This window comes from Conger conger, chromosome 17 (assembly GCF_963514075.1).
Source record: "Conger conger chromosome 17, fConCon1.1, whole genome shotgun sequence".
In the NCBI taxonomy this organism is placed as follows: Eukaryota; Metazoa; Chordata; class Actinopteri; order Anguilliformes; family Congridae; genus Conger; species Conger conger.
Window position 1 is genome coordinate 34,850,240 of NC_083776.1, and position 13,674 is coordinate 34,863,913.

Sequence of the window (13,674 nt, forward strand, 5' to 3'; positions counted from 1 at the left end):
GCACATACACACACACATACGCGCCCACATACACACACTCACACCAATACCCACACACACACACACACGACAAACACACATATACATACACCTACATGCATAGACACATACTCCTGCCTACTCCACACCCCCCCCCCCCCCCCACCTCCCAACTAAGAAAGCAAAAATGGGAAGAATGTGTGAATTCAATCTGAAAAGTGATGCTGCACATCAAAAGCTTGCCTGATGGATTGGAGCCTCCTTTGAAAGCTGATGTGACTAATAGGTGTGGAGCCATCGCTAAATCCGCCATTGCTTAATATTTCAGCACAGAAGTAGCCACTGTGTAATCTGAAAGGAAAGCGTTCCCTGCTAAGTTTTTACCGGAGAAAGGAGAAATAAAAGAACTTTCTTCTGCAGTGAATCAGTGCCATTTTCAGCCAGACAATCCCTCCCTACCGTTTGACTGTGAATGGCTGTGCCAAGAAGGGCCATGGACTGGTCAGAGGGGGGAAAAGCAAGCAAGGCTCACGTCACAATCGCTAATTTCTAATTCACAGACGAAGGGCTCCGGACGATGCGTCAGCTTAGCACAGTGCCCCCCCACCCCCACTCTCTTTTGCACTGTGAACATGTGTAGCTGCTGCAGAATTTTCCGGAAAAGACGCATTTTGCCTCCGCGGGTGACACACCCGTGTGGACTCCTCTCTCCCGTCATCCTACTGCGGGTGGTTTCTCCCAATCCGACTCACGGTTGCCGTAACGCCTCTCCCGTGATTTCAAACGTGTGCATTCCGTGTGATTGCAGTGGTGTTCCCTTTGACCCCGCTCCTCTGTTTCCTGTGACGGCTGCTCGGTGTTGTAAGATGCACTTTGTCTCGTGTCCTGTCAAGTGTCTGGAAGGCAGCTTATTTTTGCAACTGTGTTACGCAACAGGGCCACAGGGGCAGCGGGAAGTGTTATTTTAATTGCGCCCCATTGTTGTCCGGAGAGGGGTCGAGTTTTCTATCTGCTATGAAGCGGTTCCGCCAAAAGACTGCCGGGATATAAATGCAGTCTGAAAGGCAGGGACACCTGCAGCCTCCGCATTGTCCTTGAAACAGGTGGTGCTCCCGCAAAGAAAGAAGGGTGCATCATCCTCCTTGATGTTGGCAGGAATTTATTTCGCTGACATTAAGCTTTTCCAAGTGTTCCTTTTCTATTCCATGGCTGAATTACCATTTTCAGAAAGCCTCCATCTGTGCTGTGTAAATACACGTTGCATAACGGTAACTCAGCCCTGCTCTGCGCGCGTGGAGGGAGAGCGCAGATAACGGGGAGAGCGGAAAAACACACACGAGAGCGCAGCCTCCTTTCTGTGCAATAACGTTCTCGTTTTTTTTGTTCCGTTTCGATTTCTCTGCACCTTCTCTGCAGGAAGCCAGTCCAATGTTGGATTAGGGTTTAAATTTCCCCCGGCGCGAATGAAAATGTGGTTTTGGCAAGAGTCCGTAAACACGATTGAGTCGGAGGAAGGCACAGCCGCCAGTGCTCCAAATGGGCTTATCCCAAACAAACCTTTAATTAAAAAGTTGAGCGCCCAACAAATACCCATATGTTGCCTGGAAATTGTCATGCCATGGGCACTGTGAATTAGTCTGTCATCTCAGTTTGTATTTGTGTGTATGTGTGCGCGCGTGCATGCGTGTGTGTGCGTGTGTTGTCACTGTCTGATTTAATCATGTAATATGGTCATGTAATATAGTGTTGTCCGTTGAGCGAGAAAGCTGTGTGGATCACTGTGGGTTAAATAACACTTATTCTTCAGCTTGTTCCTCTTTCAAGAGATTTAATCTGGTGAGAGTCCTTCACACTAACAGTGTCCTCTGTTCTCGCCACATCTCCTTGTTCAATCTACTTACCAACAGGAGCATCTAAACTTAAAGTGCAATGGAATCTGACAGATGAGGATCCTCAGCATCTGTTTAAGAGCGTACACTGTGTCCAGATTATGTTCCCCTGCCACCCAAGAGCTGACACCTAAAATAGGTCAATGTGAGGCTCTCTAATTTTCCCAAAGCCTCCCTCTATAAGTAGGCTGAGGAAGGGGTTGCACTCTAGTTAGGATAGCAAGTTTTCTCAGGAAGTTTAAGTAGAATTAGATGGTTATCCACCCTGACTTAAAATCCAGAAGTATGACTGAAACAACCCTCAGTGGAAGGATAAGTTCCACACACACCATAGGTGTCATAGGTGTTGTGTGAGCTTGGAGATGACATTGCTTTGCTGCTTGCCTGCCACTGCAGGGCTAACACTGATAACCTAGCCCTCTATGACAGGGGTGTCAAACTCCAGTCCTGGTTTTTGGTGTGTTTCAGCACGAGAGATGCATTTCTTTAATTGGCTAAGTCCACACACCTTGTTCTCAAGGCCTTAATTGGCTGCTGATCGAAAGGAAACCACAAATACCAGCAGACAATGCAGCCCTCCAGGACTGGAGTTTGACACCCCTGCTTCATGACAAACACACTGGAAGACGCACACAAATGCAAGAGGTCGATTTCCTCGGTGAGAAGTTATGAGATGGCCCAGCAGGTTGTCGTTATGACAGGGAATCCCCAAATCTGCAGCAAACCTGTCTCTCTTTATTTCTGTGTTGATGTTGCCAAAGAAAAGCATTTATTCTCTGGAGCGGTGGGGCTGTGGCTTCCATTTTGGCTCAAAGAAAGCCTGGAGACGTAGATGCAACTGGGTCCCAGGACGTGCTGCGACTCTGAAAGATTAGCAGTGCCATAGTGTAGAAGTCAGTATGAGCTTGCCTTGTGTAACATGCTCCAAGTGTTCAACTTTCCCCACAGCCCTTCAGTAATCTGTTTGAATATGTTGCCCAGTAACTCTCTCACTCTACTGGCATACCAGACATCTTCTGAATTCTCAGAACAAACTGTCTGAAATGGCAGACAGGATTTCATCCCTGCGGGTTAAGGCTCTCTGTCTCTTGGCCCGAAGCACTAAATCCCCACTGCCACTCATTCACTGTGAATTTCCAGCCCTAAAACACACACACACACACACACACACACACACACACACGTGCACATACACAGAACTGGTGATAAACATAATGGCTTCAAGGTCACAATGTGTATTGAGACTATGACCTTCACCCTGGGTTTCTTCGGTGGTATTTTAGATCTCTGCTAGATCTTCACAAACTGATTCAGTCAGCGACTGATGTGGTCTAGAAGATTATGGAATACATTTCCCTAACATTGTTCAGCACTCTGTATTGAATTATTAATAAAATATTACACATACATATTTAAGTTGTAAAGAGAGTCTCTAAAGCTATATATGTTCAATGATTTGTGGTAGAATCAAAGCAATCTTGAATAGTATAGAGCAAATTTTAGGATGCATATCCAACCAGCTCCAAAATAATAAGACTTTAATTAGAATAAAATGTACTTGTGAAAGATTGCCTTTTTATGATTTACTTTCTTGTTCTTAGACTTTTTATCATTAAATAACCTTAGTGTGATGGCCTTTGAGCAAGTTAGACACAAAGCACAGCACTGATTATGGTTATCATAATTATGAAAAGTCAGTCTAGTCCCCACGGTTCAATATGAAGTCCTACATTGATTTCATTTCAGCAACTGCAATGACAAATATGAGGGTATAACAGTAATGTATTAATTCCATTTATGTTTGGGTGAATTTGTGTATGTGGGGAACATAACGGATGGCTTTCACAATGATCAATGACATAATATGCATGAATTGGCGTGAGTCATTCATGCAGTTTTTATTGCGCTGTGCTATTCCTGGCCTCATGTAGGATCTTGTGTTTCTCAATAGTTTACCCTTGAAAGACTGGGCAGATAAAACTCTTGTGGTTTCAAGATTACATGGAAATATCACGGTTGATTTCCTGTTAAGTGTGCTTATAATTACACATAAAATTGTTTAACGTGGTGTTTGCCTTATTGAGGAGATGATGTTTCATGAAGTGGTGCTGGGAGTCTTGAACTGATCTAAAGCAAATCAGAAAAAATCGAATTAAATAAGTGACAATAAAACATGGATCTGAAATCTCTGGTTGTCTGAGGCCCCTTGAAATACCTGAAAGCTAGATCATTCTTGTGCAAAACCAATTAAATATGATGTGCGATATATAATACGATCATATCAACACTTCAAGAATAGGAATGTTCTTCCAAGTAAACCCATAGTTTATTTAGAAACTTCCAAGTGGCACTGTGAGAATGTTTTGATTCTTTCGCTGAGGTAAACTAATATATTTTTTTCCAATGTTGATTTTGAGATTGTTCATGGTGAATATGTGCTACAGTAAATATAATTTAAAACAAAAAAGATAAATATGTGTTATGCAGGAACATTACTGTTGTGTTGCTAATGTTAAATAATGTTCAAGCCAGGGGTTTGGAAACAAACTGCTTCTTTCAATAGGAGTGCCATTTAAATTCAGTCTACAATTATCTCTCACAATTTTATTGTTAAAACTGTGGGATCTTCTTGGTCAGCATTTCAATTTGTCATACCGCATACTATGTTTAAATTAAAAACCCCATGAGACAAACAGTAGCCTGGCGGCCATCTTTTCTGTCTGCGCCTCTTCTTCTTCAATGTTCCTTTTAAAACAGAGCCACGGACAAGCAAAACTCAGGAGCTCTGGACTGCCGATTTCACAGGAAGGTATGGAACTAGATGTTACGTATGCTACCTTTTTAAATGCGTCTGTGTTTTATCTCTGGTGTTCAGAGTTGCCGCATACAGTAGAAACTGCTTACTAGGTTTCTACTGTAAAGTAGAAGTTGGCCTACAGTTTGTTTCTGTTTTCAAGGTAACAGTCTTGTGCAATATACTGCTGAACATTCTGTTTTCTGAAATTAAATGAAATTGAACTTGACATGACTCACTGTTCAGGAAACAAAACAGCCTTAGTACCTAATCCAGCCAAGTTTTGTACATATGGGTGATAATCTGCTGTAGGAAATGTACTGGAATATGTCCTGCTCCAGATTACTCTAACCCATTAGTGTGTGGAGTAGTTATCGTGGAAATGATCCCAGGTTGGATACAGTACAGTGTTGTGGGGTTTGCTGCATTCAAAAGCTCCCTGGATACCCTTTAACAGGGTGCTTACTGTAAATTAGTCCCATAAATGTCTACTTCTATGAATGGATGTGCAAAAAACATCTACATAACCACGGTTCAGGACGTGTAATACTGTGAGTTATCTATTCACTATGAGAGTAACTGTTCGTGTCCTTCTAAGCAATAACACACGCATTTGGAGTGGCTGCATCATCCAATAGCAAGCAGCGGCTAAAAGCATTCAGGCAAGGTCCAGAAGGCTCTATTACAGTGCATTGCAGGGCACACACACACACACACACACACACATGGTGGAAGCCTTCTTGATGTGATGTGCTCGTGAGAAGCAAGAATTCCCCTCCACAGGAAACACTCATCCGGAACATCTGAAATACCCCCCAGCCCCCCCCCCCCAGGGAACACCACAGGCAAGCCTCTCTCTCCTCTGTTTACCCTGCGAGATTTCTATCGAGAGCTCTGCTCCAAAATAAACACGGCCCGGTGTTTTATCAGCCGAGTCTCTGTCGTTAAAACAGTGGGGAGTTTGCCGTTTGATCAAGGGCTCGTGTCGGCATGATTGACAGCTGAGTGAGTCTTCAGACACGATTTGTTTTGTGGGTCGGGCTTGAATCTTCAAATAGACAGGCAAGGGGAAAAGGGGTGTGTTAGCATGTCCTGCTCCCGTGTTAAAACTCACATCCATGTCCCACAGTACGCTCTTACATGTGCACACATGGTATATGTATGGTATGTTCAACATTTGGCAGCTTTTGACTATCGCCTGACACTTTTTGAGATATCCGAGATGCGATTTCATTTCAAAATGGCCTGCGTCAGAATGTCGGGTATGTCTGCCTGTTGGCACGCATGCTCATGCATAACTTCCTGCATGTTTCCAACAGAAATAACCTAAGCAGCCTTGCAGGATGTTTGAGAGTGATAATCTGTCATAGAATAAACCCCAACTACTGCAGCAGTTGGGCAAGCAGCAATCAATTACGGAATAATTTCTGCTGTAATTGCAAACAGTGAAGCGTAATTGTAAGAAGATAGAACGATTAACCACAGGTAAAGTTACAATTATAATCGCTGATGCACAGGTGCGGCGCCTTGCATTTCATTAGTACATTGATGATGCCATATTCATAACGTAAATGAGACTAAAGATAATTTGTCATAAAATCACCAACAAGGACAAAAGGATATTGCTGGCACTACCCAAAAAATATATAATTTTCCACAATTTCAGTCAATAATGTAATGATTTCCATTTCAACAATCATTTTGCTTCAAGATGTTTCCTGAATTTTTTCATGCATGGATGCATATTTTATTTTGAAAGGCATCATTTCCATAATGAGAGATCAACAGCGTGCTCCAAGAATCCCACCACCATTAACTCCCTGGCATCAGTTAGCATTCATGAGCACCTAATCCCATGTGATATATTCATTATTTATTATTCATTATTCATTAATCAAATCAACCACTTAAAAAACGGATTCATTGCAACCTGACAAATGAGTGAAAATGAAAAATGTCACTGATCCAAAATGTCAACTGGCTCGGTTTATCCTGCATTCCTTGCAGTTCTCCAAAACTATATTTTTCCTTTCTTTCAGTTTCTTTAATAATATTTTTGACATCCAAAGTTTGAGATTTTTTTATTTTTTTTTTCCTGTCCTTATTTGTTTGGATTACTAAATATAGCCAATCGCCTACAATCAATTGCTTTTATTGTCACACAGCAAACTGGTGGAATTTGGTTCAGTACAGCTGAAGAGCTCACATTTATGACATGACATTACATATATAACAGAATCACATGACATATACGCAGGCAGACAAGCATACAGGGCATATCAACAAGTCGAACGAAAGTGCCTGCAGTAGTGCATAACCACTGTAGCGTAGTGGTTAAGGTAAATGACTGGGACACGCAAGCTCGGTGGTTCTAATCCCGTTGTAGCTGCAATAAGATCAGCACAGCCGTTGGGCCCTTGAGCAAGGCCCTTAACCCTGCATTGCTCCAGGGGAGGATTGTCTCCTGATTAGTCTAATCAATTGTACGTTGCTCTGGATAAGAGTGTCTGCCAATAATGTAATGCAATGCATAGTGCATGGGTGTGTTGTAGTTGTGGGGATAGAGTCCAGTAGATTTCTGTCGATCAAATGTACTGTAGAGGTGTGTATGGTTCAGTGCTGAATTATGATGTATTAGAGTCCAGAGTTCAGGGTGAGTATAGTTTGGTTTGGGGTAAGAGGCTGAGGTTTAATCTCTCGGCTCGCCCCTAATGTAGCGCCCCCTGGAGGCAGTGGCTGAAAGTGCAGATTCTCTGGAATCTACATTAGGGAGTCATTTACCTTAACCACTACGCTACAGGCTGCCCCCTATGCTACTCATTGCTCGCTTAAAGATACTCATTGGTTGAAGCACTTGATTTGGGTTGCTTTTGTAATTTCTTTATTGTGTGTTTTGACAGTGATGACAGGGTGAGGATGCTTAAAATGATGGGTGTATAGAATCTGACTCCAGGAGATGTTGTTTGAACCTGTATTTGCAGAGTTGTCTGAGGAAGTCAGACAACTGTTGTGTTTCTTCAGAAAATGGTTTGGAATTTGAAAAAGTTGGAGATAGTGATCGTTTCGTTATTGATGAGGATGGGTGGCTTAGTTTGATCGTTCTGTTTTGACTAATTTTAAAATTCTGACATTTTAGTTAAGGTTGTATAGACCTCCCATGTTGAATACTTTGATATATCCTGTGGAAAGAATAATGGGGAAACGTTAGAGGTTAGGAATAACCCGGGATGGCAACTAAATATTCAGACCAATAACCCTCTATCCACACACCTCAATATCTATGAAATCTTTTTATAATATCAACGGCAGCCTGGCTTCGTTCTGAGGCCAGCGGTGTTGTCTACAAGGATTCAGTGCCAAGCCTGCATCTGTAACACAGCCAAATTAGAGACTGTCCTTGGCTTACTCACCAGCTGGGTGATGGGTCCAACAGCACGTCCAATAACCATACCCCAAACTGAGATAATGTGCACCGAGAACAATCAATCCAAATCAGTGGTTTCACCGACTGTTGTCTATGAAACACACAGTTCATTATGTGTCTTAACATTTATAGCTCACAGGTGAGAACCTCCCTCCTGCACTGCATGCACATGCATAATTATTGTAGTTATGATAAGCACATGGTTATCATCATGCAAGTGTAAATCTGAACCGCTCCACAGCTGTTGTCATTCATCCTTAAACTTTGAAATCTAATTAAATCAATTAAATCAAATTAATGGGTCTTTTTTTGTTGAGTAATATACTGTACATATCTGTTGGAGACACATTTGTTACTGTTATGTTGGCACTATGTCAGCGATAGGTCAAGCCCAGATCATGTGATGGTCCTCTCATTGTTGTTCCTTTGTATGTTTGTGAACTGAAATGGCTGACCGTACATAGACCAAACAGAAAAACGGAAATGGCTGTCAGTACATAGACCAAACAGAAAATGATTGCCAGCCGGGAAAGAAGATGCCGTTCAATATTAGAGGGATCTCCGGAATCTTTTCATCGGCTGACCCACAGGTGTGGAGTCTGGTTAACTGTACAGAATAATATTTGCTATTACATTTTGTATGCTGTGATGGACTATCCCTGTCATCAAATGTTTATCACCGTAATGATGTCCTCTGGGTGCTGCATCCTCCTCAGCAGTAATGGATGGCATGCCAGTCCTGCCATTTCAAGCCCCCCCCCCCCCCCCCCCCCCACACACACACACACACACACACACACACACACACACACACACACACACTCTCTCTCTCTCTCTCTCTCTCTCTCTCTCTCTCTCTCTCTCTCTCTCTCTCTCTCTCTCTCTCTCTCTCTCTCTCTCTCTCTCTCTCTCTCTCTCTCTCTCTCTCTCTCTCTCTCTCTCTCTCTCTCTCTCTCTCTCTCTCTCTCTCTCTCCGGGATGCTGCTGTTTACGAGAGCTACTGGACAAACCCAAAATAATTATTCACCTGGCAAGAGGAAAGGCCACTATGACCTTGAAAATGAGAACAGCATGTCATAAATTTACTAAATTGGAGGCATTGAGTCAAGGCCAGCTCCTGAGTATGACTGAAGGACTAATAGGCTGTTGCACAAATACTCAATGAATGGTGTCACAGGTTCTGCAACGTAGCTGTGGGATTTCAGTCAAAGTTCTGGCTGATGATGGTGTTAGGTTATCATGAGTGACCCGCTCTGGTCACCACAAGCTAAAGTCGCCATATGCAGAAATGTCACAGTTTGCTAAAACGTGCATATTATTTATGTTAAACATTGAACTCAAAGATGCGTAGATGTAGTAAAAAATGTTTACCCAAAAAATTCAAAATAAGTTGATATTGTTTGAGGTTTATCAAATAGGTATTTCAAAATGATCATCCATTTGTTTGTGTAACATGTTCTCTAGATTTATCAAAAAAGTATTTATTCTTTTGAAGCACAATTGTATTTTATTTATATTATTATTGCTCAGCACATGCCCACAGAATGCTCATACTATGGCTGGTGTATTCTGTAGTGAGAAACAAAATGGCAGCTCATCCCACAAATATTGAAGGATGATTGTTTGAAAAGGGGTGGTTTGTGTGCTCCCTCCTCAACTGACAGATCCTGCTATGGAAATGGAAGAGGCTCTAACTGCCGTGGGGTATTTGAAACTGCCGAACAGAGAGAAATGGGGATAAAATGCATTCTTTGCTAAATGACCCGAGGGCAGCTGGGTGGACGTCATGTTTTACTGTGCGGGAGCTGCAGCTGGATATCGCAGGGTTACCCTCATTCTTCAGCCCCGCCAGACATCAGCAGCCTCCACTAGCCCACGCGCAGGAACCCAGAGATAATGGACTTTAAAGGCTGCCCTGCCAGTGGTCATGAGCGGCCCAGGAGCGTAGCACAGTGCGTCTCCAGCACAGCGTAGCACAGTGCGTCTCCAGCACAGCGTAGCACAGTGCGTCTCCAGCACAGCGTAGCACAGTGCGTCTCCAGCACAGCGTAGCACAGTGTTTCCCCTCGCTCACATGAGCATTCTGGAGATGGAGGTCTTCCCTGCTGAATGCCATGCTCATTGAATATGGATTGTTTTTGATCCATCAGTGACTGTGTTGTGGTGTAATGCCAGTGTCAGCCTCCTTCTCCTTCTCCTTCTGCATGTTCATCCGAGTTTGCACAAAAATGTGCCAAATTAAAATGTGCAAACTTTGAGATGTGTGCAGATTTGTTCATCAGTAACAACAGCCACCAAGCTGTTTAGTTGTTGGAAGGGGCTATGACTTTGTTAGCTAAAGTTTATCAGTTAACATGCTTTGTGAAATGTTCTTGTGACATTGTGGTCTGTACTCTAATACAGCCAAGTTTCCATTAGTGTGCCAAGACCCAGAATTCATTGAAAGTGTTTCAAATCCATTAAATTGGCAAATCCGGTCAAATCTTCCACCGGTTTAATGCCGTGGTGTGTGGCATTCTGTCATTTGTGCAATTTAATTATGACACTTGGATCATTTTCCCTCAATGCAACACAGTGTTCTGTCCTGCATATTACTGCTAAATGTATATGCTAGAGGCTTTCAAATCTGGCCCTTGAGACCAGTCGAACTGCTAGCTTTCTTCTCTAAATGATTGTGAATTAATTGATTAATATCACTCTGAGATTCCATTCATCTGTTTTTCCAGGACTAATCCAGCACCTGATTTGAGAAGAAGAATAAAATCTGGCAGTTCTACTGGCCTGAATATTTGAGTATGCCTGGAATATGCGGTATCTTAAAGTGTGCTACAGAAATGGTCTCCAGAGAGAGCTGTGCACCTTGTTTGGATATACTGGCTTTGCTTCCCTATTCTATCATTATGAAAAGAACCATACAGTATGGTTTAGGTCCATTGTGTCTGCATATTATGTCATTTCTCTTCTCTGTGGCAATTTATTAAGCCTGTCAGTTTTTGTACAGCTCATCTCAGCCCAGACTTTATTTAGCAAAAGTTATCCATCACTGTAATACATTTTGAGTCCTGTGAAATGTTTTTTTTTTGTGTGTGTAGTATCGTTCATTCCGACTTTTCTCTCTCCGCTTTGTTTACTGAGAATGCAGAGCACGGGAGTGTCCCAGTGAAACGCGTGGCTTTGAAGCCCACCCCGCATCTCAGAGAACGTCACAGGGGAACACGGCGTTTGGGGCTTGAAGCTTGGCATTAAATCCACATCAGCGACAGCGGGAAGCGCTCAGCCCCCGCTCACGGCGTGGTCGGGTGACAGGCCCTGGGCGGCTCGCTCCCGTCTCCCTGCCGCACAAAGCTGCTTCCCATGAGTCAACACCGGCGTCTGCACTGAGTCACACGCTGAAGGAGGAGGCTGTTTGTGCACATTCTGAAAATCTCCCGGAACACCGCAGCCCATCTAATTGTCACATGGATCTTTCTTTTCTCTTTATTTACTTATTGTTTTTCATGGAAATGATGGAGTCTCCATAATTTGCATACAAAACATTGCATCAGATTTACGCATAAATGTTTTTTTTTTGGCTTGAATATCGAAAGAAAAGTATAGCTTCATGCTAGGCCTTCAACAACCTGTCTTTTTATAAGAACAAAGGGATATGTTATTATGATTAAAAACATTACTCAGCCCATCTGGGCTTGTTTCTATATGGGAATCTACCTCAACTGCATGACCTAGCAAGTTGTTCAACACATTCCATGTATTTTCCACATTGGGGAAATTTAAAAATGACAGTCATTCAAGTTCAAATGTATTTATATTATTTATACAAAATAATATTTGAAATTACTTAGTTCAGTTTCTGAACTTGAAATATCATGTGAAAGTTCTGTATTGCCTATTATTCTAAGTAATGGTGCCATTAAATCTGCTATCTCCAATAGCATTAGAGCTGTTCCACATTGTTACTATCAGATCTCTACATAATTTATTTTATCAGTGAAAATAGACACATGAAAAAGTAATCACATAGCAAATGACAGGTTGTAAATTAGATGAATACATTACCCTCCAAACATACATAAAGGCGTATAAGGTTATTTTACAACTCTGTAACACTACTACTTGTCCTTATCTACAGTTATTATTTATGAAACATTTCCTTCAGAAGCAAATAGACCACATGATGTATGTGCCATGGTGATTAAAAGTCAGTGTAGCTCTATTTAGTCTAGCTGTGTTTACAAACCCAGACTTTAAATTCAATGTACACTTTGGGCTGATTATTCCGGCCAAGTTTTTACAGTGAAACCATGTTTTCAAGCCATGTTAAATGGTAGAGATACAGGAAGCAGTGCCGGGGAGATGCCAGCCAGAAGACCTGAAAGCTAAAGGCCCATGTGAGTTTTGGAGAGTAGTGTATGCACTGCTATAGATGTGATGAGAACAGGCATATTGGTGGCAAACGCATAACCCTAGGTGAAGGAGCTACCTGACATGTGAGTGTTGGGTTCAGGGGATGGCTCTGTAGCATCCTCTGGGACTATTTAAATGTGCATTTTCCTTTCCTTCGAAAGTCCAAACAGCCTTTAAGCATACTATCTTTTTCTTAAGAGGCTTATTACAAATCTGGCTTTCAGTGTAGAAAAGCTTGGGTGGGGGTGGGGAGTATTTAGAAAATTGGTTTACATTTTAAATTAACTTCTCTATTTTGAGGTACAGATGATCAAAAATGGAGAGACTGTAGATATCCAATTGTGTAGCCCACACACAAACCTTTCTCAGATTTTAACACTTGTAGTTGGAGCTCTTAGTAATAGAACAACAACTTTTGTAGACATACAGTCCGTATTAAAGTTTCTACACTCTCAATCCCTACCACAATACACACTGCAGACAACGCAATGCGGGATCGTATGGGTTAAAACCAGAGTCGTTGAAACAACCGTAATATTTTACCGCTGCCCCCGGTCTCCGTACTTCCGCGTGTTTTATGGCATGTGGGGAAGATCTATATATGTGTCACACACGCATGCCTGCCCCCCTCCCTCAGAGTCAGGCTCCGGGTAATGGCGTGTGGCGTCCGTAATGGAAGCCTTCCTCTCTCAAAATGCACTCTTAGAGGCAGGAAAAAAGTGTAATCATTTTCAATGGAATATAAATGGAAATATGCTTTCTTAGCAGCTCTGCAATCATCCAGAAACTGCAGTATTATCTGTGAGGGGGAAATGACTAGGTAAAAAAAAAAAACCCTGTAGATAAAAGCGGATTTATTTATTTTTAAATTAATGAATACTGACTGGTGCCCACAAGAACCTAATCAGGGGTTATTTTTTTCTGTAATGCACAGGCGTTGACAAAGAAATGATATGGAAAATATTTTCTCAAAATTACCTTTTTTAAAAATTTGCATTTTTCAAATGTGAAGAAGCAGGATGTATGCGTTCATGAATCTTGTAATAAAAAAAACTTTGTTTATTATATATTCAGAATCTGAATACACATAAAAAGGCCATTGTTATCTGCGATATATTACAGGCACACTGCAAGAGAGCGGTCTTTCTTAATTAGCTTGATTAGATGAAGTCAGTTACTCTATC

The 13,674-nt window shown here is 42.1% G+C and overlaps 1 protein-coding gene across 1 annotated transcript in view; it reads left to right on the plus strand.

The window, feature by feature from the left end:
- dhrsx (dehydrogenase/reductase (SDR family) X-linked) overlaps positions 1 to 11,712 on the plus strand; it is a 67,879-nt gene extending 56,167 nt beyond the window's left edge. The window contains exon 8 of the mRNA XM_061226181.1: positions 11,229 to 11,712. Coding sequence (XP_061082165.1) covers positions 11,229 to 11,249 — 21 coding nt within the window. The 3' untranslated portion in view covers positions 11,250 to 11,712. The remainder of the gene's footprint in view (positions 1 to 11,228) is intronic.
- Positions 11,713 to 13,674: the final 1,962 nt, after the last annotated feature.